This window comes from Cuculus canorus, chromosome 2 (genome assembly GCF_017976375.1).
Source record: "Cuculus canorus isolate bCucCan1 chromosome 2, bCucCan1.pri, whole genome shotgun sequence".
Classification (NCBI taxonomy): domain Eukaryota; kingdom Metazoa; phylum Chordata; class Aves; order Cuculiformes; family Cuculidae; genus Cuculus; species Cuculus canorus.
Window position 1 is genome coordinate 138,440,510 of NC_071402.1, and position 22,944 is coordinate 138,463,453.

A 22,944-nucleotide genomic window follows, 5' to 3' on the forward strand; every position below is an offset into this window, starting at 1 on the left:
CAGGAAAGATGTAAACCCAGCCACACAGCTCAGAACGCATTAGGAAACGCATTCTTCTCTAAGTTTCCCTGTTAGTGCTTGCCTGGATACATAGTTTTAATACACTGAAGGGGAGACCTTACACTCAAAGGAAGAAAAGCATTGCTACAGTCCTTGACTACAGCTCCATACAGAAGCAGTGTCATGCCTCTTTTCCCACAGGAATGACCAATACTACTTTATTGCATGTTGCATTGAAAGGACCTTGTAAAAAGCTCCTCTTATAATTTCCTCATAAAAGTATTAAAAACGGGGATCTGGACAGACTGGATTGATTGTCTGAGGCCAACTGTATGAAGTTCAACAAGGCTACGTGTCATTGGGTTACAACAACCCCACACAGTGCTACAAACTTGAGGAAGAGTGGGTGGAAAGCTGCCTGGCATAGAAGGACCTCAGGGTGTTGGTCAGCAGCTCACTGAACACGAGCAGGCAGCGTGCCCAGGTGGCCAAGAAGGCCGATGATATCCTAGACTGCATCAGAAATGGTGTGGCCAGCAGGAGTGGGGAAGCAATTGTGCCCCTGTACCTGACCCTGGTGAGGCCATACCTCGAATTTCGTGTTCAGTTTTGAGCCCTGTATTACAAGAAAGACATTGAGCTACCGCAGCTTGTCTAGAGGAGGGCAAAGAAGCTTGTTAGGGGTCTGAAGAACAAGTCTTGTGAGGAGCAACTGAGAGAGCTGGAATTGTTTAGTCTGGAGAAGGCTGGGGGAAACCTTATCTCTCTACAACTACATGAAAAGAAGTTGTAGCAAGGTGGGTATTGGACTATTTTCCTAAGTGACAAGTGATAGGATGAGAGGGAACAGCCTCAAATTGCCCCAGGGGAGGTTTAGGTCAGATATTAGGAAAAATTTCTTCACTGAAAGTGTTATCAAGCACTGGAACAGGCTGCCCAGGTGAGTGGTTGAGTCGCCATCCTTGGTGATATTTAAAAGATGCATACATGTGGTGCTTAGGGATATGGTTTAGTGGTGGCTTGGCAATGTTAAGTTTACTCGATGTTCTTAAAGGCTTTTTCCAACCTAAACGATTCTATGATTCTCTTTTTTGCCCCTGCAAGCCCCACAATACTGTTCTAGCTGGTTTTGTTAAGAATATATAAAAATAGACTCTGCCCAAAATGCTCCCTTCCTGTACAAAGCTAAACAGGGCATGACCCCAGCATCTTGAGGGGACAGTATTCTTATTTGTATTTTTTCTGGCCAACTTAAATGTAGAAAGAAAAAGAGAACTATTTTATTTTCTATTTAATCAATTCTGCAAGGAGGAAAAAAGGATTGGTTTTCAGGATTTATAATACAGATGTGTCCAAAACAATATCAGAGAAGGATCAGAAGATTAGAGAACCCATTTATAAATATGCTACACTAAAGCATACCTATGAAAGCAGCTGAGAGTAGGTTGTTTTGTTCTGAGGTTCTGGTTTCCTTACTTTTGTGTTTGTTTTATTTTAAGTGCTTCATGGCAAGATTATTCAGATAAGACTGACATTCCAGTTCACAAAAATAGAACAATGTGTTTATTTCCAGCATTAACCGTGTGACCCTTAGCTGTCCCCACAGGCTTGTAATACTCCTTAAATCTGCTCACCTTCCAACTGAAATGACTTTACTCTTGCTCTTAGAGTGAAACATCACCATTGATGTTATTTTACGTTGAACAAGTATCTATTAGAGATCTAAGCACCATTAATAAATTCAGAAATATTTTGATGACTTGTAGGGTTAATGCCTACTCTTAAAAGTTATACAGTTTTAGGTCAACAGGAGGCATTTGAAAGTTGTGTTGCCTTATGCTAAATAATAATAATAATAATAATCGTCATCATCATTATCGTCATCATCCTAATGGCTTGCTCTTATTTAGCACAACAGTCAATTCCATTGCCGAGTGTCACAAGTGAAGCTGCTGGGCCTCAAAGAACTGCTCAGACTGACAGCAGAACTGTGACATTCAGAAAGCGAGAGAGCAGCACAGTCCGGTGCTTTATCTGTCTTGTACAGATAGATCCCAAACAGAACTATAGTTCAGTAATTAGCATGGTTGCAGATAAGTGAGTGTACACACAAATGAAAAGCAGAAGTGGCATAGCAGGAATGTAGGTATTTCTCATGTGCTCCCCTTGTACCTCTCTTTCAGTTTGAAATGTACGCCACCAAACCTATTTTCTTCAAAATAAATTCTAAAAAAGAAGAAAGTGCTTCAAATGGCAACCAGTGCTAAAACCTGTATGGAGAGCAGGGCAGAATGAAAAGAACGGAATCTGTTGTACCCCCAAGCTGTTAACAGTTAGCAGTCCCTGTCCTCTTCTGCTTTTCCTTTTGTTCTTTCATTCATATAAAGAAGAGAGACCTGAGTGTAGGATATTCCAAACTGGATAAACTAGAAGAACAATCTTTTAATTTTTTGAAGGATTTGCAATGTTTCCCTGAATAACCTGGACTTGTTCTGATCACTGGAAGCTTATTCTAGATCTTGTTTTCCTCAGATTTTAAAAATGTTTGGGCTGGAAGTTGTGATCTGCACCACTCGAGAGGTAAGCAGCTGCCCCAGTTGTTGGTAGACTGAACTTTGATCTCCAGCATACCTGTGGAAAACTGCTTTGAATATTGAACTAAAAAGTCTTAATAGTCTCTAGAACCTGACCTGGAGCCAGGACAGAGAGATTTTATAAGAATATTTAGCCAAGAGTCCAAAAGTCATTTGTCTACAGAATAACTGGAAGGTCAGATGAGGGACCAAATAATTTATACAGAAAAATACAAGATTCACAGGGTGGATTTCTACAACTTATATTACGTGCAGTTGGTGAAGTCAATATATCATTATGATCTTTCCAACCTCAAAAACAGATCAGTCAAAGCTTCTGTGTAAAGTTTTGCCAAAGCAAAACTTTAATATTAGTATTTCATAGGAGGCTCTATTATGAAAGCTTTAATCTTATTTATGCCATTATTTAGTAATGTACCTGCCAGAAGAGGAAGAAAAGGTATTTCAAAGAATAATATGCAATTTTAACATAAATCTTGTCAAAATTAATGATGATTTTTACTGTTAAATCTTTTCGAAACATGGCAGTACAGAAGATCAAGTGTCAAATTCCCACAGGAAACCTTACCTTTTCTCTTAGCTGTTCACTAGTTTCGTTTCTGTAGGCAGGCAACCTTCTCCTAAACTGGTTTGGGAGCCATTACATAGGCAGAGTTTTATATTGATTATCCTGTCCTAAAATAAGAGGACAAAATGAGGATGTGACCACACTCTACAAAAAAAGCATTAATTTGGGGGATATGAATTCAGTATGACAGGCCAACAAAGGATGTTTAGCATCCATTTTTGAACCTTACCTCTGTGAACACTGTCCAAGTTAGAAATCTTAGAAGTAATTCACACATGAAAAGCATTAAAGCTAATTTGACAGTGAGCAGTATAAATCTGGCAATCTAAGCAATGGGAAAAAATGTGGTTTTTTTTTTCTTTTCTTTTTTTCCCAAGAGTTTTCATAGAATCATAGAATGGTTTAAGTTAGAAGGGACCTTAAAGATCATCTGATTTGAACCCCTCTGCCATGGGAAGGGACATCTCCCACTAGACCAGGCTACCCAAGGCCTCATCCAGCCTGGCCTTGAACACCTCCAGGGATGGAGCATCCATGGCTTCTCTGGGCAACCCGTGCCAGTGCCTCACCATCCTCATTGTGAAGAATTTCCTCCTAATGTCTAGCCTAAATCTGCCCCTCTCCAGTTTAAAGCCCTTGCCCCTCATCCTTTCACTACATGCCTTTATTAGAGGTCCCTCCTCAGCTTACTTGTAGCCCCTTCAGGTACTGGAAGATCGCTATAAGATCTCCTTGGAGCCTTCTCCAGGCTGAGCAACCCCGACTCTCTCAGCCTGTCCTCATAGCAGAGGTGCTCCAGCCCTCTGATCATCTTCATGGCCCTCCTCTGGATCCATTCCAACAGCTCCATCCCTTCTTACACTGAGGATTACAGAACTGGACACAATGCTCTCACGAGAGCGGAATAGAGGGGCAGGCTGCCCAGAGAAGTTGTGGCTGCCCCATCCCTGAAGGTGTTCAAGGCCAGGTTGAATAGGGCCTTGAGCAGCCTTGTCTGGTGGGAGGTGTCCCTGCCCATGGCAAGGGGTTGGAACTGGATGATCTTTAAGGTCTCTTCTAAGCCAAATCTTTCTATGATTCTATTTGGCACTCAGGGCAGAACAACCTGTGAAATCTGTATAGGTTTCTGCACTTTTTTTTATGGAAGCAAATCAAAAGTACCAGACATTAATGCCCCACATATTATAAAACTGCTTTCTAAATAACCACATTCTTTTAAGGAACAAAAAGTGAATTTCCATAAAGTCAGAATCTCTCCCATCTTCTCCATCAGGGAGGAATGGACAGAACGGTTCATCTGGTTGAGGTTCTCTGATAAGCTGGCTAAGTTCCATTGAACACTGTTCCTTAGCCTCTGTAGTCCAAAAATAAGTGAAGTAAACCAGAAGCCAGGCATCAAACAACCAGGCAGTATGAAGGAAAAAGAAATGTACAGGAATAAGGGTTCTTATACCAGAGCAAGCATTGCTAAATTTCTGTGGAATATGGCAGAAGTTTTAATCCAGACTGATAGAGATATATAGATGGTCCTGCTGCTGGCCAACGCTGCGCTTGTCAGTAAAGCTGGTGGTGCCTCTGTAATGAAGTATTTAAGAATAAGTTGAAAACTCTGTGGTGGCTGGGAGAGAGGAGTGAGAAAATGCAAGAGAAGAAGCCCTGCAGACACCCAGGTCAGTGAAGAAGGAAGGGGCAGAGATGGAGAAGCCCATACCAGAGCTGGTGGCTGTGTGCCTTGAAGCCCTTGGAGACCTCATGCCAGAGCACACTCCTGGCAGGAGCAGCGGCCTGTGGAGAGGAGCCCACGCTGGACCAGGTTCTCTGGCAGGACTTGTGACCCTTCAGGGAACCCATGCTGGAACTGTTCTTGAAGAACTGCAGCCTATGGGAAGGACCCATGTTGGAGGAATTTGGAAGGGATTGTGTCCTGTGGGTGGGACCCCAAGGTGGAGCAGGCAAATGTTGTGAGGAGGACGGAGTGACAGAGATGAAATGTTATGAACTGACCACAACTCTTAATCCCAGCCCCCTGCCCCACCCAGTGCGATGAGGTAGAGGAGCTTAGATTGAAGTTGAGTCTGGAAGGAGAGTGGGAGAGAAGGTGTTTTTAGTTCTGGTTTTGTCTCTCACTATCTCTATTTTTAATTGGCAATAAATTAAATTAGAGTCTGTTTTTCTCATGATGGTAACTCGTGAGCTATCTCCCTGTCCTTATCTTGACAAGGAGACAAAGAGCTTTTTCATCTGTTTTTCCCCTGTCTTGCTGAGGAGGGGAGGGAGCGAGCGGCTGGGTGTGCACCTGGCAGCCAGCCGTGGCCAACCCACCACACAACGATGTTCTCCCACTCCCAGATGTAAATCTAACAGACACATTGTGTAGCCTTGGAGAGGACAGACCTGCAAGTCTTATGAGAAGGATGGTCTCTTTTTATCACCTCTACATGCTTTACCCCCAACAAATCCCCCAACAAGGCTTTCTCCTCAACTCTACAGTTCTAATTTTTGACCAGTCAGTGTTTTCCTGCATGATGACAATACTAGACTCATTGTTATTTACACATGAAAATAAATTTTTAAAAATAAATAATTCTGAATGCAAAATTCACCCCTGCTGGCAATACCACACTCACAGATAAGATACAATAAACTTATTTTTTGTTATTGTATTTTTTTTTTCTGAGATGTGTTAACTCAAACCCTGGCATTTCTAAACCCATGGTCCCTTTGTATCATCTTAGAGAGGCAATAAACAAGTTTGACTGAAACCAAACTTAATACACCACGATTCAAGGAAAAGATTTTATTTTAGGGCCAACAAGTTGATAATAAATAAAGGAATATAATAATGTAATAACAGATGTTCTCATGCATTTAACACATACAATAACGCTGGCTTACACTGCTGTTTGGACAAATCGAGAAGTATTTGGCAATATTATAAGTTTGAATAGTTAAAGATAGAGAACAAGAAATTCTTTCTGCTGTTTTTACACTTCTTTTATACAAATTCAAATAAATATCAATACATTCATTTTTCCTCAGATTTTCTGTTCACTTTTAACATGCCCGATAACTAAGCCACAGTAATATACAACTGCCAAGAAAAAGTATTTATGTACTATATTTATTAATATTCCTAAAAATGTATATTTATATCACATTGTGCAAGCTTTTTAGGTAGAACTGGATTTTAGGTAAAACTGCAGAAATTTTGAACTCATTAAAACATACCCAGTGCAAAGGCCAGTCGAGTCCACACATTATGGTACTGTAATGTAAGCCAATATAATTTAAATAATAAAAACATGCCTATATGATTCAGAGGAAGCTGAATATGGTTATGTTTTAAAGATCTGACATCTAATATGCAGATTCTGCAATATCAGACATTTTTCAAATCTTCATGAAATGGGAAAATAACGTTAAGACTTCATAAGTAGGCTTTTTCTTTGTTTGTGATAACTCACATTTACAGTACTACAGTGGCCAAAAAAGACAAACTATTATAATAGAAATCAATCTGATTAAAAAATTAAATATTCCAATTAACACTGAAAAAGTGTTTGTAATCATTATTTACAATTTATCAATGATACCAGTGTATAACTTCACACAGTCAAAGTATACCACTTTCCAAGCAAATACCAATTCCCGTATCCTCCGTTCAAGCATTCAGTAGTGGTACATTGTTTATGTGCAACAACTCAGTTTAAAGAAGGAGATCGATCTGTGGTCCAGAGTAATTCAATATATGGCCATTTGGTTTGCAAGCAGCGTTTTACAGGAGTGTCATCAGTCTGTAGCATTGGTTCTTCAAAACCCATAACAACTGCTGTGCCTTCTACATACATGACCTGTTGAAATAAGATCAGTTATGTCAGTCCATGTTTGTTTAAAAACTCCAAGATGAGATAATTATTTTCAGCGTTTTAGGAGAAAAATTGTTACTTTTTTTTTTTAACTATAAAAATAAAAATCCATTAAGTTTTACATACCTTTTAAATGACACTGAAAACACCTTATCTCTTTGACTCAAGTGCCTGAAAATCCTGATCTGGCCTCATTCATTTGGCTGTTTACTTCTAAAGACAGTAAAGGCTAAAACTGGGAAAAACTAATCATCTAGGACACACAATGCAAAAATTCTGTTGCAGCTGCAAAGTTTGATATTGTTATTTTTATAAGACCAGTGTTCCTTACACTTAACTTTATGGAATTATTTTCCCATAAAATGGAAAATTCATATTTCTATTCATACAACAATGCTAGAAGCAGAATTCTCTGAAAATAATTTTTTAAAAAATATTCTTGATTATGTATGTGTATATATAAGTTCAATAGTAAAGATAAATGCATCTTTGAATGCTCTTATCTACATTTTGGGTTTTGAAACTGCTGGAGATTTCACAGAGGTAATTTTAAGGTCTTAACTACAAGCTGTTCTGAAGACTGAGTAGATATATTTTCTCAAAAAGGCTTCATGAAGTCATTTTTGTTCCCTACATCTATTAATACCTTAAACTATTCTACCCTAAAAGTTGATTTAGGAACTAGCTCAGAAGCAGCCACAGTGTGTCGGGTATACCTCTCCTTCCCAGAAAGCTGAAAATTAAACAGGTAATTTTTGTCTCCCACTGAGTTGTTCAAAAAAATACTGATTCTTGATGCAAGTCTGGAATACTAAAATATTTCACAAAAAAATCCAAACATCTCAATTTAGATGTAGGGCTACTTATAGAAGTCGCAGTCTGCCTGTGTTACATCTCCATTGTTCTTTACAGCTCAAAACCCACTTCTCATGGATAAGCATGAGAAATGCTCTATTTAAAATGCATTGCTTATGACATGTGGTTTAGGCAACTGATCCAGCATCCTAGCTAAAATATGATCAAGAGCACAAAGCAATTTTCAATTCCAAATATAGCACCTCAGAAGAAAATTAATGAAGTACTTCTGCAAAAAGCCTGTTTCAAGCTGAAGTATTTTGCCTGTAACTACTGTCACTTTTATAATTAAACACAGTGAGTCAGTTTTGCATATTATTTTGTTATTAGAGCAAGATTTATGTATTCTTAAATCTTACCTTTTCATTATAGTTAGATTGCTTCAGTCCATTGTAATGGTAAACAGTGAACGACTCTGACACCCTAGAGTCCTAGTAGGAAGAAGACAGTTAATTTCATGTAATGTATACATGGTGCCTTGACAGTCTCTCCTCTTCATAACTAGACAGAGGCATTTAAACAGGAAGACTCAAAAAAACCTGTACAAAAAGTACAACTTCTTTTAGATGACATCATCCTGAAGATTCTGTTTATTTTACCTTTCTCATCAGAAATAATAAAGAGATGTCAGTAAATTAACTGGTAACGCAAGAGCAAATAATGATTTTCTGTGTTCTCCTGGACAATTATGCTTCAACTTCGGCCCTGAGTACGTTGAAGCTCTTTCAATTTTTCATGTCAGACACCTTAAGTAGCACCTACATTCACCTGTATTTACGACTATTTGGATGCTACTAAGCTGAATATTTACTAAGGACCAGATCAAATCTCCAACACTCTACTGAGAGCTAAAAAAGTAATTTACACCCACATCTACCTAACTTGTAAATGAATTGTGAAGACACCTGTTCAGCTGAAGTCCAGCAGCAGGCATTCTGCAGCTGTCAAACTTCACTAATCCAGATTTTTAAATGCTTTAGTTCTAAAAGGACTGAAAAGCTTTGCATTTCACTGAATTAGGAAACTCAAATCAGGTGTAATATCATCTCTTTTATGCCAGCTGGACCAGACTCCAAACAAAAGCTTATCCCTTTTTTAAGTACCTGGAGTTAAAGGCTGGAAGGAGAAGAAACCTGCTTAGCTTACAATACATCCATCAGATTACAAAAAGCCCTCATTCGTTTTCCTCCTCTTAAATGATTCAAAAATCTTATTTCTGCATGGGTCTCACAGCAATCCAGGCTATTCTGTGGTGGGAGGGTGGTGGAAGGAAGGGAAGTAGCAACTCTGCTTACAGAAGTTAGGTCACAAAGATAAATAAAATCAGGGATGGAAAGAGAATGCTTATTCTTTTCCCTGAGGAAGCAATACTCATCCTGAAAGAAAAGAAGTTCTGCTTTCCAGTTCCTCTCCAATGGATGTTAAGAATTTTGTGCAGTGATTGTTCCCCCCCAAAAAGGGCTACCTGGGAATTCAGGAATCCCCCTCTCCAGGTGACCACCCTAAGGACTAAGAGTCAGGCTTGCTCTCTCGGGCTGAATGATCTTTGAATATTGTTCTTCTAAGCCAACAGCTTTAAAAATGAAAGCTGAGATCCCTTCCTGGTTTGGAGGTGGAGCTTAGTACTTTCTAGGCAAGAATGGGGTTTTGAATATTCTCAGCAAAGAAGGAATTGAATCTGGATGCCCTGCGCACCAGCTACATGTTCAAATATTGTGTAAAGAGGAACATCAATGATTCCAACCATCACTGGCATATGCTATTTCCTCACAGTATTTTAAAGACGTTTATCTTCATTTCTGCAGAATTTCAATTTCAGAAAGAATTCTAAACGAAGTGTCAGTATGGCTAAGGGTTCGTGCTACCTGATCTATGGAGCACAGACGGATTGGACAACGTATCTGTGCCCTCAGCATCCATTCAGAAACTGATAGTGGCAGGTCCCAGTCCAAAACATGCTGATTGTTCAGATTGTGCCCTTACAGCAGCAGCACTTCCCATGTTTTCTGCTGGAGCCAGGGAAGGATCAACAGCACGGGCAAACCTGAATGGTAGGGAATCCCGTGCAGCATGGAATTAGTACTTGGTGAGCATGCATTGACTTGGGGGCTCCAATGTTACAGCAGGCAAGAGTTCCTCCACCAACTCTCTAGATGACTAAGGCAGGGATCTGCCCATGATTCCACTATGCTCCCTTCTCCAGTCAGCAATACCCTTCAGCAACAGGCAACAGAGGCAGCAACATCATACAATGGCTCTTTCCTCCTCCAGCTGCCCATGGTCCACAATACAGGACAGTATTGGCACAGCCAATTATGGAAGATGTGCTTTGGCTTTCTGAACATCATTTTAAGTATTTGGTGCCTAAAATTAAACACTGGTGTCTTACAGATTTGTAAGGGTAACATAACTGTAAGAAATAAGATTAAACTATTCTCAATTGTAAAGATATTTCCCACTTCTGGATACACAAATGAAAGGAAGAAGAAACAGTTGGCAAATATGCATTGCAGATATAATTCTGTAAACCTGGAGAAAATGAACTTTCTAACTCCTCCTTTTTCTTCTAGATGATGAATCATCTGTTAATGATGTATTCAGTCCCTACCATCTTTGGCAGTGCAGTTCTAGCGTCTTCTGAAAGACCAGATTGTTTTGCAGTACAGAATACTACATCCAAACAGTGCTGCACCACCCTTAACAAAAAGTCTTGCTGAAGGCATTTAAAAAATATTAGTTTCACATTTCCTTGTTTGTAAAAATTAATCCATATAGTTTCAATGACGTTAAGCCACAAAAGCCTCCAAAGAAGTACTCTTCTCAGCCCTACTCTTGCCTCACCAGCCTATCTTTTTGTCACTGGGGAAACTTTCTTTCATACAAGCGCCAATACAAGCACTTGTACGGTCATGGAAGAAGCCTACATCAACCTCCAGAGAGCTCTCATCCAGACCAGTTCCCTGTTCTGGTTCACCACATACGTATGCAAAGAAGCTCCTGGTGGCAGGGGAGAGGCAGCAGTAGGGCAGGAAGATGTGACCCAGGCCAAAGGAAAAAGAGGACAGCAATGCCAGGTTAACATGTGCTTCTCAGTGCTAACACGTGCTATCTTAACGAATATATAGAACAGATTCAGAGTCTGAACATATTTTTCTATTACCCTGGTAGATATAGACTTCCACATATGCTAAACATAACCCTGTAAGGACTTTTTGTTAAATTGTCAAAAATTTACATGATTAGAGATATACATAAATATAGTTTTAAATATGTTTGCAACCTTCTCCCATTTGCTAGCAATTACAGCAGACTTTTGTAATACTGATAAAACCAGTATGGTCATTTGCTCACAGAAAAATCAAACTCAGATGAACTTTCTGAGTAGGGAATCAGTCCAGTTTTATATGCAAAACGATTCTATATTTCCTGAAGTTAATTTTAGAGCTTGTTGCTACAATGGAGCTTCCTTCCAGTGTAAAGCTGACAAAATCACAGACACTTTATGCAAAATAGAACTCTACAGTTTGCTGTGTAATACAAGAAGTTATTTGCTGATCAGCTGTATCAAATAAATGCAATACTTATTATTAAAACCAGCTCTGTGATATTGATGGAAGCGCGTAATAAATCTCAAAGACAAGCCAGAACAGACGAAGCTCTACAGCAATAAAGCTATATAGGATTACCTGCTCAGGGAAAAATTCTTGCAGAAAGGGACCCAGTAATATGATGCCCAGTCCTTCTGGGTCTAATTTGGTCTTCATGAGGCTTACACTATGACAAAAACATTGAATAAAAAAGTATGAGTAAGATATTTTTTTCTTGCATGGCTAAGTTTTGCTGTGCTACCACAGTACTGGCTGCCAAGTATAGCAATACTATGCTATTTTTAATCGTTAAGTGACAACTGCACCAGAATGGCATGTGAGTTGCCAAAACACGGTTATTTTTAAATAAAAGTAATCTGTTATTTTAAATTAAATAAGTGATAATTCTGAAGGACCGCCATATTTGGTAAAATAATTTGAAACCCATATAATCTAAATTCAGGTTTACAGCCTAAAAGGTGTTTTGCTATCCTGTAAGCGTTCTTGAACTTGGATACATAAAACAGTCATCTTTTAAATACAGCTCTGTAACTGCCAAACAACCTGTTTTTAAATGGAGATTTGAAAAGCCTCCAAGATTTTCTACATACACTGAAATAAAATTAACAGATATATTTCTTATTTGCATCATGTCCTTGATACTAAAGAAGCCAAAACCAATAAATAATCTGAAAGCCTTACTGCATAATGTAATTTCAGGTCACTACAAATGAATGTCAATTACAACTTCATTTTTCTATTTAAGCAATATATTTCTACAGGCATCAGATTGCTTAAACATTTATTTACATCTACCCTTCCCTTTGCCTAAGTTACAAGCTGTATCACACATAAGAATGTCCTCATTGGGTCAAACCAACCGAGTGTCTTGCCCAATATCCTGCTTCTGACATTGGTCAGTAGTGGATGCTTATGATAGAGTACAACAGGGCAAACATACAGTAATATTCTTAGTTTACCCTCCCCATTTCCAGCCATCTGCTGCTCAAAGACATCGTCAGTGACAAACGTTATCTAAAACACAAAGGTATACTTTTTCTTTCCATGCATATATAGAAACCATATAGACTTGTGGCATTTAATAAATTCCACTCACAAAATTAAAATTCAACTATGGATTCTGGGAATAAGTATCTCCTCCTGATTTGAACCTGTCACTTGATAATTTGGTTTGATGACACCTCTTTTTTTTTTTGTGAGGCGTTAACAATCACTCCCTATTTATAATTAAACCCCCGATTTTAGAAATCTGCCTTAAATGCCAACTGCTGGCTCTCTTTTCCAAGTCCAACAGTGCTGACCTAGTTTTTCCTTGTACTAATGCCATTTAGTACCTTCAGTTAGCCTTGTTGCCTTCCTGATACCTTTCTATAGTGTTCTTTTTTTAAGATGGGAGTGGAACGTCACATGTTTACACAACGGCATAACTGCCAGAAATCCCACTCTGTCTGTCTTTCACTGAGTATCAGCTTAAAGCTAACCACTGGTGAGGATTTGAAGGTAGGGATTGATATGATAGTTTGCTGCTGATATAAAAGTATTTAAGATATTAAAAAAAATGGTGTGGAAGAGCAACAGAAGTTACTGGAAGACAAGGTAACAGGGAAGTCTCAATACAGTAAGTGTAGATTGATTGCACATGGGATAAAACAATTCAGCCCACTGTTGGGCTGTGAACTAGGTATTGCCTTTCAGACGACAGGTCTTAGCTACCACTTACGTGTCTTCATTTTTAAGTAGCTTCCTTTCTTGGTCCTAACATAGTACTAGCAGTAAATTATTTGGCTTTTCGGTTTCTGCCTCAATAGACAGAGGATACATAACACAATTTTTAAGAGAGTGGCTCTGTTAAGGCCCTTGGAAGAGGAATTTTAAAATTCATAAAACCAAAGGTGATATCCTCTAAACTATGTTAATTTAATATCTGATGAAAAAAAAAAAAGAAGTTTCACTACAGCTGAAAGTACAACTGAGGATCTGCAAGATACTGGATTTAATCCTTTTTTCGTTCATTCTTGCTGCTCTCAAAGTACAAAACAAGATATTTCAGTATACACTGAGAGGCAATGCCTTTAACTTTACTTAAAAACAAACAAACAGAAAAGTCTGTATTTAATTTGAAATGCGTTATTTATACTTGTGGTCCACAGCAAATAGACAGGATATCTAAACCCAATACAGAGTAGGACCCTCACAACAGCAATATTAGATAACATTTTTATTTAAGAGGATAGGAATATTCCACGGTTTGACCATGGCTTTCCAATACAGAAGGCCTTCTGACTGGTTCTTCCTACACCAATTTATATTCAAGGTGCTATGCACTATAAAACAGGCCAAGGCTATGCCACAAATGCCCTGAAGGATGAACAGCAAGTGGAAAAACTGCTGAATGCAGGTAGACGATATTTGAATATTTGAGGCAGCAAGGACAAAAACACTCAAAGAAAGCTTCTCAGACTTATTAAAGTAAGGTTCTTTTCTTTCTCTTCCTTTTAAAAAATATCTTAGATTTCACCACTTATTGACAGAATACGAATGTAAAGTATTTTGTCTTATATTTTCTTTTGGTTTAGTTTCCCAGGTATCTTTTGATTTCAGTTTTCACTCATGTTCTCCACAGGAAACAGCTCAGTAAAATTTGTGTACTTAACACCTGAACTGAAAGGACAGAAAATAGAATAAATCAAATTTCAGATGGCTGTCTCCACAGCCATTCTACAAGAACCACCGATTTAGACCAATTAAATGAGAGCATACGTTTACTCTGGAGATGTAACAAGGTTCAAGCACATTGCTCTCCTATCTGGGTTAAGCACTTAGTGGCAAAACAGGGTAAGCTTTGACACCAAAGGTTAATTGCCACCACTGAATATTAGTCCTGTCTGTCCACATAAGTACTAAAATAAACTACCTTTTTCATTTGATAGTTTTCACTCTAATCCTACAAATTAAGGTGTCATTTTTGGAAATAAATGACAATTATAAATATTACAAGGTACTGAGTGTTGGTGGAAACAAAAGTAACTGAAGCAGTTTCAGCTTCAAACTCTGTAGGCAGAACCAGTGGTAATCCAGTGCTAATCTGCCTGTGAATACCTTGATTGTTTTGCTCTTTTGTCACACAGTTCTACTCAAATTAACATAGAGAAATACAGCTGTCACCTCAATATAAAGTAATGCACTATGTTTGAGCGTTTTTTTTGGCTTCTAGTTATCACCAGAAAAGTTTGGACACTTTCTAATTTTAATTCTTCCATTTAATTCGAAAGCTGACTTAAATATTTTGAAATAACATTCTATACCAAGAATGTGAGCTAGAAAAAAGATCCAGAAACAAATCTGGGTTTTAATTAATATGTGGTTAATTGATTTTTTTTGCAGCACTTAAACTTTATTATACTTACTATTCAGGATCTGAAACAAGGTCCAGAGCCTTCATTACATCTTCTAGCAGACTTTCAGGTATAAAACCATTATCTGAAGAAGAAGCAGAGCTTCTCATTAGGAAAAGAAACAAAATCCTTTTCAGCAGTACAAATTTTACAAAAATACAAACACAGCACATCTTGATCTCTACAATGAATTCTGAGGTTCTAGAAGGAACACATTTTTCAAACACTTATTTCCCACTTTAAAAAAAATGAGTGCAATACAGAAACCACAGGTTTATTATTTGTACAGTTAGAAGCTTTCTACTTGCTAAGAACTCAATCTCTTTATAGCAATCTCCCCTAGATACCTTGGTATAACTGTACATTTCTCCCCTTTTGATTAGTTAAAACAGTACCTGCGTGTTAGACTTCCTCTGTTTTCCAAAACATAAGAAAATTTTATGTGCATGCCACAATGTTCTCAACTGTTCATGAAGAATGCAGTCATAGCAGATTAGTTATATTAAGAAATGTAATACAAGATAAAACAAATTATATTTAACCCTTAGGTTAATTACAAAAACCATTTACAATGTTTAAAAATCTTATGCTCCAAGAACTCTTCTAACTGCAATATGTTGTACTCAGCTTCCCTTACAAGAGAATTCTCAGAAAATTTATTTATGTCACTTGTAGATTGAGTACTGTACTAAAAACATCTTGCCTTAACTATGAAGTATTTCAACCTTCTCTTAAATCAGCTCAGGTATAAACAGCATATTACCCTGGCATGGAAATGACAACGGATTTGAAAGAGCAGTATTTGGAATACTTTTTAGAAAATAATGGTCCTATTTTTGAGGAGATACCATACACAACACTGTAATGATTACTATTCGGAATTTGTCTCTACTGAATAAGTATATTTCAATTAAGAAAAAAAATATTTTAGCAAGAAGTACAGCCCTTACCCTCAGGGTCATATGTCTGGAAAACCCTTCTAGCTTGTTCTGAGGGTGCTTCAGGAGCAACAAGGGCCATATCCTTAGGGAAAGAAAAAAAAGAAAAAAAACAAAACAGAAGAAAACTTTCAGAACATTCTTAATTCAGATACAGATTACTAAGGAATTATTTAGCCATTCTACACAGTTTTAGGCCTTAAATGAATTAAAGTTTAAATGCAACAGAACAACAGTTAAGGTAATTCAGCAATATTGCTAATAGTGATGTAAAACGATCAAGAAATATGTTAAAAGATTATTCCACAAACTTCTAGACAAATTTTATGCAAGTCTTTTCATTCGGGTGTTGTGGCACAAAACTAAGTGGACACTGGATGTATTACGTGGAGATTTATAGTATCATTCTTTACATCTGAAAACACATGTAGATGTACCAGTGAAATTTCCTGAGTGCACTACGCATGCATTGAAACATATAAAAATTATTCAGACAGAAAGCTGTGAAAGAATGTTTTGAAGTTCACAGATTGGTAGAACACAAATTTGTCAGTTGCATGTAAAAGTATGATTTCAATGGTAGTTGTTGTAATGCTTGTATTTATCTGCAAGTTTTTTCATCTCAAGTACAATCATGCTTTCCAAAATATATGCAGAGACACATATCTATCTCCTGTCATAAAACCAACAAAAAGCACAGCCCTCTGGTGTTATGCCAAAATAAATTACTATTGAAAAAGTGTAAATGAGAATCTATTAATGAGAAACGAAAGGTGGCATAAAGGGCAAGAAATGTATCCATTCAAGACACCTTTTAGTTTAAAAAGACAAAGATTTGATGTTCCTCCAAAATCGAGTTCCAGAACCTGCTTGCTAGGAGCACTTGAAATCCTCCATCTCCTCTTGAAAATTTATGATCACCTACATTGTTTTTCACATAGAAAGGAAAATGTAACACTCGCTCAGAGGGAAATACTGCATTTGACAATACTCCCTCTATAATTTTCCTTCCTGACAAAGTGAAAATGTAATGTCACCTCCTATGCTATGAACAGTAAACACATAACCTGACAAGCAGCATCATTGACATTACTCTGAATAACATTAAACCCTGGAACACTTGCTTTTGTACATATTATAAAATGATCTGCTACAAATCAAAGTAACTTTAAACTGTTTTTTAAAGAATATATCATCTTTTCTCCTTTTATTTCCAGTTCAGCTCAACTTTGCTTTCTGAAGAAGATTTAGAAAGAACAAATCATAACAGCATTCTCTCATGATACCTGTATGTGTTAACAGGGAACTCTGGTCTAAACTGTGCAACTCTGTTAGTACTTCATTAGAAGGAAAGCAAAGAAATCAGAAAATGTAGAATTAAAAGATGCACAGAAATCATAGAAATGTTTGGGTTGGAAGACACCTTAAAGATCATCCAGTTCCAATCCCACTGCCATGAGCAGGGACACTACCCACTACACCAGGCTGCTCAAGGCCCCATCCAGCCTGGCCTTGAACATCTTCCTCAGCACCCTTACTGTGAAGAATTTCTTCTTAATGTCTAGTCTAAATCTTCCCCTTCCAATTTAAAGCCATTCCCCTTCATTCTATCACTACATGCCCTTGTGAGAAGTCCTTCCTCAGCTTTCTTGTACACCCCATTCAGGTATTGGGAGGTTGCTATAAGGTCTCCCCAGAGCCTTCTTTTCTCCACGCTGAACAATCCCCACTCTCAGTCTGTCCTCATAGCAGAGGTTCTCCAGCCCTCTGATCATCATGGCCCTCCTCTGGACCCATTCCAACAGTTCCATATCCTTCTTACACTGAGGATTCCAGAACTGGACACAGTACTGCAGGTGAGGTCTCACAAGAGAGGAACATAGGGGCAGAATCACCTCCCTCAACCTGCTGGCCACGCTTCTTTAGATGCAGCCCAGGATACAGTTGGCCTTCTGAGCTGCGAGCGCACATTGCCGGCTCATCTCGAGCTTCTCATCAATCAGCACCCCCAAGTCCTTCTCCGCAGGGCTGCTCGCAATCATGTCATCACTCATCCTGTACTAAAACCACGGATTGCCCCAACCCAGATGTAGGACCTTGTAGAACTTCATGAGGTTCACACAGGCCCACTTCTCCAGTTGTCTAGAACCCTCTGGATGACATCCCATCCTTCTGGTGTGTCAACTGAACCACTCAGCTTGGTGTCATCTGCAAACCTGCTGAGGGTGCACTCAATCTTGCTGTCTGTATCACCAGTGAAAATATTAAACAGGGTCCCTGAGAGACAGCGCTTGTCACCGATCTCCATCTGGACGCCGAGCACCTGAATGTAATCATCCAACCAACTCCTTATCCACTGAACAGTTCACCCATCAAATCCATCTCTCTTCAGCTTAGAGAGTAGGATGTTGTGGGGGACTGTGTTAAAGGCTTTACAGAAATCCAGATAGATTACAAGCATTGCTTTTCCTGTGTCCACTGACGTGGTCACCCCATCATAGAAAGCCACCAGGTTGGTCAGGCAGGACTCGCCCTTGATGAAGCCATGCTGGCTGTCTCAAATCACATCCCTAGGGACCTACTGCTTCAAGGAAACAACAGAAGCAAACCATACATCTGACCAGAATTCCACTCTTATCCACTTTCTCCTACAGCTGACTTCAAATCAGTCAAGAATTTTAAGTATATACCTAATGGCAGCCAGCACATACTTAAAAACTTTCCTGAATGAAAGCCAGCTGCCTAGGACACACCAAAAGGGACAACATGGAACGCAAAATACACTTAAAAATAACAGGCAGCAGTTTTACTTTGCTGAGATGAATGATACAGCTATTACTGGCATAGGGTGCATACAATGGAGGTTACAGACCTCCCCTCATTTCCATATACAGAGAGACAAACGTTTAGTATTATACAGGAAAAAATTTAGAAGACGTTCGCCCTTTCTTCCAAGGCTCTAGATCATGAGCCTGTTATACAATTTCGCTCCTAAGGGCTACCCCATTGACACTTGGGCACAATGCAAACATCTGCATTACCAAGCAATGCAGTGCACAGAGGGAAGGACCAGGATTCAATTTGTTGTGATTTCTTACGGAGTATCCACATCACATCTTTACTAGCAATGAAGCTTGTACCAAACTTCAGTCCTAGAAGCACACTACACAGAAACAGAACTAGTTGCTGGAAGCTCTGGTGTCCACACTGTGGGCATGGCACTCTGAAAAGACTCCTAGTGTGCATCTTCCAATGCTGGCTCCACGAAAAGAGAAACAACTTTCAGCACATCAGCGGGATGCTTAACTGCATGCAGCAGCATTCCCAGTCCAGTTGCAAGGCAAATTTGCACCAAAAAGAAGCTCTCCAACATGTTAAAACACTAATGCATATGGATCTGGTGAATCATGTCTGCTGAGATCCCCCTAGCTCCTGAGACCTGACAGACTTATCACGACTACATTACTTCTGGCTCCTGCCTACAGCTTCTCTTGCAGCACAAGGACTACCCTTCATTGTGATGAGACTCCAGAGCCCATCTTCAGGTTAGAAGCAGGCCGGTATGCACACAAACTCCTGTAACTGCGTGACTGCTCCAATCAACCTGTACCTAAGAGTTCCAAGTGAGAAAGCGTAGAGAAGAAACTAATTTGGGAAGAGTCCCTTTGTCCTTCCAGTCTCTCCTAGTGAGATATGCTGGAAATATAAACCCTATATTTTTATTCAGTATCATAATAATGATGATATAGCATACACAGCTTATTAACAACAAAATGATCAGTGGTTTCAATATTCAAGATTTAACTCTAAAGAGGAGATATTTGCATGGTAAGTTCTCACTAACAAGTTAGCAGCTTGTGGAGCTACCGTAGCAAGGGATAACAGAATTTCCATGGCATGGAAGGATATAACCAAAGTAACTTCCAACTGCACAGACATATTTCAAATGCAAACTACATAGTTCTGCTTTGGTTTACAAGTATGCCATTTCTCCCATAAAATCTTAATGCATGCCAAGAATAAATACTATCATTTGCGTTGTCCTCCCTCCCTGCAAATTATCTTGTTAATGTAGTACTTACCACAGTTTCATGTGACACAAAACACATGTTTTAAAATAAGTCTCCTGCAACTAAGAACATGAGTTTTTGATAGTCCAATTGCAAATACTGTGTATTTCTCTTGGCATTTTAATTTTCCAGCTCCTTAGTTATTTTGGTGCACATGTACATGGGAAGAACTTAGAGAATAAGTCACTGAATGCATTACTCAATACTGAAAGTCCTCCATGTCTTTCAACATTTAAAATAGTATAAAGTCTTCCAGTTATTACATATTAATGCTTTTTATTCATTAAATGTTATTTAATGATGTGCTAAACTGCCTTAGAGAGATGACAAAAAAACCCACCCCTCATCTTCAAAATAATCCTATCTTTTCACAGAGACTGTTGTCCTATAAATAGTTAAAAAGCAAGATTTTAATCCTGTATGTGCAAATCACATGCATCCTCAAACTTAAATGGTCATTCATTTCCAGTATCCAGAAAACTTTAAAAGTTCAGTACGCCGTGTATTTGTATCTAAGAAGAAAAAATGTAACATACCTCCTTCAGGCAGCAAAGCTGAAAACACGACAAACATTTAACAAAAACATACTGCAGCTGCCCAAGTTGATATTTCATCATATGTGCCAAAACATACCCCCACCTCAGCCTTATGAATTGTATTTTGATGTATTCCATGCACTGAAAGATCCTTATAAGGGAATCCCATCAACAGTTAATTTTAATAATTATTCCCAATGCTTAGTACAACATGTCCCAAAAATCACATCTCACTTGCTGGCTCTTGTGATATACAAACAAGTCACTTTATATTACTTCAGAAAGTTTTTCTCATCAGTAGTACCAGTTATTTTAAGATCCCACATTTAACCTCAGAGGCAAAAAATACTCTTCCTAAGTTTTCATTCTACAAATCAAAAGCAGAACACATTGGCTAAGCTACACTGACATCCTGGCTATGAAGTTTTACAAAGATCTGCCCCGAAAGGCTTGTGGCCCCTAAGAATGAAATCTGTTTGCATACAGACTACCATACAGTTCTATGCTAACGTTGTTGAGTGATACGCAGAATTATGTATTGCAGTACTTTGTTCTTAAAAATTTGCCTAAAGAAAATATAGAAACGATGATTTATCAACCATTTAGCCACCATAACGTACTCAGATCTGCAAGAATGAAAATTTTTTAATAATAATCTCTTGTATTACAGAGAAAAGTGGGTATTTTTCCATGCTCTAATCAGTGGCTTTCATGTCAACAACTTTTCCAAAATGGTTTCCTAAGAAAACAAGGTTGATGGGATCTATGAAATCAATTCCCATCTCCCTAGCTGACTTTTGAATCCATTACTCAATTTTACTGTTATTTGAGAGAGGGAATGGAGCCTCCCGACTGGTTGCTGAAACTGGAAGCCAGGGAGAGAAGAAATATAGAGGTTTGTGTGCCCACCAAGAGGGAAGGCAGAAGCCTGCTGTGAATTGCTGTGTTTGGCAACATTTAAACAACCATTCCAACACCCCAGGCAAAAGCCCAGACCTATGACTGTGTGCTCTTGTCAGGTGGACCACTGCAGGAGACAAATGGTGGGTTACTCTAACGGGTATTTGTGTGTGCGGAAGAGAGACAAAAATGAATGGCAGGTGTCAAACATCATATACTGTATACTACTCAGCCTTGAAGAAGAATTTTGGGTCTATCTGGGATTCAGAAAAAGACAAACAAAAATCCTTTCCTTGAATGAGAGAGGGCACAGACACAAAAGAAAGCATACTACCTTGAGGGTAGGAGAGTTCTCATCGCAGGTCAGAAAATAAAATACAGGCCTTGCAATTCAGAATGGTAAAAGATGACACAGTTTATCTGGAAGTGTTCCTCAAGAGGTAGAGATGGTGGTGGAGGAGAAACAATTATGGTAAGCAATTTGTTTCAAGAAGGTGGCTGAAAGGAAGCAAACTGACTCTAGTTGCACTCTGCCTCATGTATAAGAGTGGAAGAATTGCATTTACTCCACAGTGCCTGCAGCACTACTCCACAGTGCCTTCCATTGGCACTGCAAATGGAAGAGAGTTCTCAATAGGGCAGAATGAACAGCTACATATGGACTACTCATTCAAATCCTTTTTCACCCATTCTACCCATACAGAAAAGGGAGCCTACGTGGTCCAAGGGCAGTGTGAGACTGTGGGAGAAAGGCAAACACCAACCAGAGAGTAAAATTTAATAACAGAGAAGCCTAAAGCGAGCAGACTGTCAGCCTATCCATCTGGAAAGTAGAATTTTTAAGAGAATCATAGAATGGCTTGGGTTGGAAGGGACCTAAAGATCATCCAGTTCCAACTGCATTGCCATGGGCAGGGACACTCCCACTAGATCAGGTTGCTCACAGCCCCATACAACCTGGCCTTGAACACTTCCTGTGAGAGGGCATCTACAGCTTCCCTGGGCAACCTGTGCCAATGTCTTACCACCCTAATCATGAAGAATTTCTTCCTAAATCTCTTCTAAATCTTCCCCTTCCCAATTTAAAGCCACTCCCCAGTGTCCTAACATGCACTCAACTAAGTTCTGAAAACCGCACTATATGCTGCATTCCTGTGGGAGAGGATGGTTTAATGAGATAGCCAACAAAAAAAGCCACAGCCTTGCAGTTTTTAAAATGTAAGAGAAACTCAAATCACAGCAAATATATGTTTAACAGTTGCATCACCACATATGTTCATGTTTGGTTCAAAATATTACAAGAAGGCAACAATTCATTTGTTGACATGTAAAAAAAATAAGAGCATCTTCGTGTTCTCTGCTTTGAAGTGCAGATTACAAGAGATTACTATATTCTCAATCTCCATTATTTCGAAGGTTTTTTTTTATTCACAGTTACTAGCTTGTTTTGCAGATCATCACAGAATAAAGTCTGTATTTTGAAAACAAAAATACATTACTGGGATTACAGTTGAGTTAACCAATTCGAGTCTACTGTAATCTAATTACTAGATTACATATTACCCTGCAGTCACAAGTTTAATTCAAAAGGGCAGCTTTTCAAATTACCTGTTA

At 38.7% G+C, this 22,944-nt stretch overlaps 1 protein-coding gene across 3 annotated transcripts in view; it reads right to left on the reverse strand.

The window, feature by feature from the left end:
- Window positions 1-6,366: 6,366 nt before the first annotated feature.
- Window positions 6,367-22,944, reverse strand: part of MINDY3 (MINDY lysine 48 deubiquitinase 3) — a 52,817-nt gene continuing 36,239 nt past the window's right edge. For all 3 annotated transcript variants that reach the window (XM_054057409.1, XM_054057410.1, XM_054057411.1), the window contains 5 exons: window positions 15,837-15,909; window positions 14,899-14,971; window positions 11,570-11,657; window positions 8,243-8,314; window positions 6,367-7,013 (listed from right to left, as the gene is read on the reverse strand). In XM_054057409.1, the coding sequence (XP_053913384.1) occupies window positions 6,864-7,013; window positions 8,243-8,314; window positions 11,570-11,657; window positions 14,899-14,971; window positions 15,837-15,909 (456 nt within the window). In that variant the 3' untranslated portion in view covers window positions 6,367-6,863. The remainder of the gene's footprint in view (window positions 7,014-8,242; window positions 8,315-11,569; window positions 11,658-14,898; window positions 14,972-15,836; window positions 15,910-22,944) is intronic.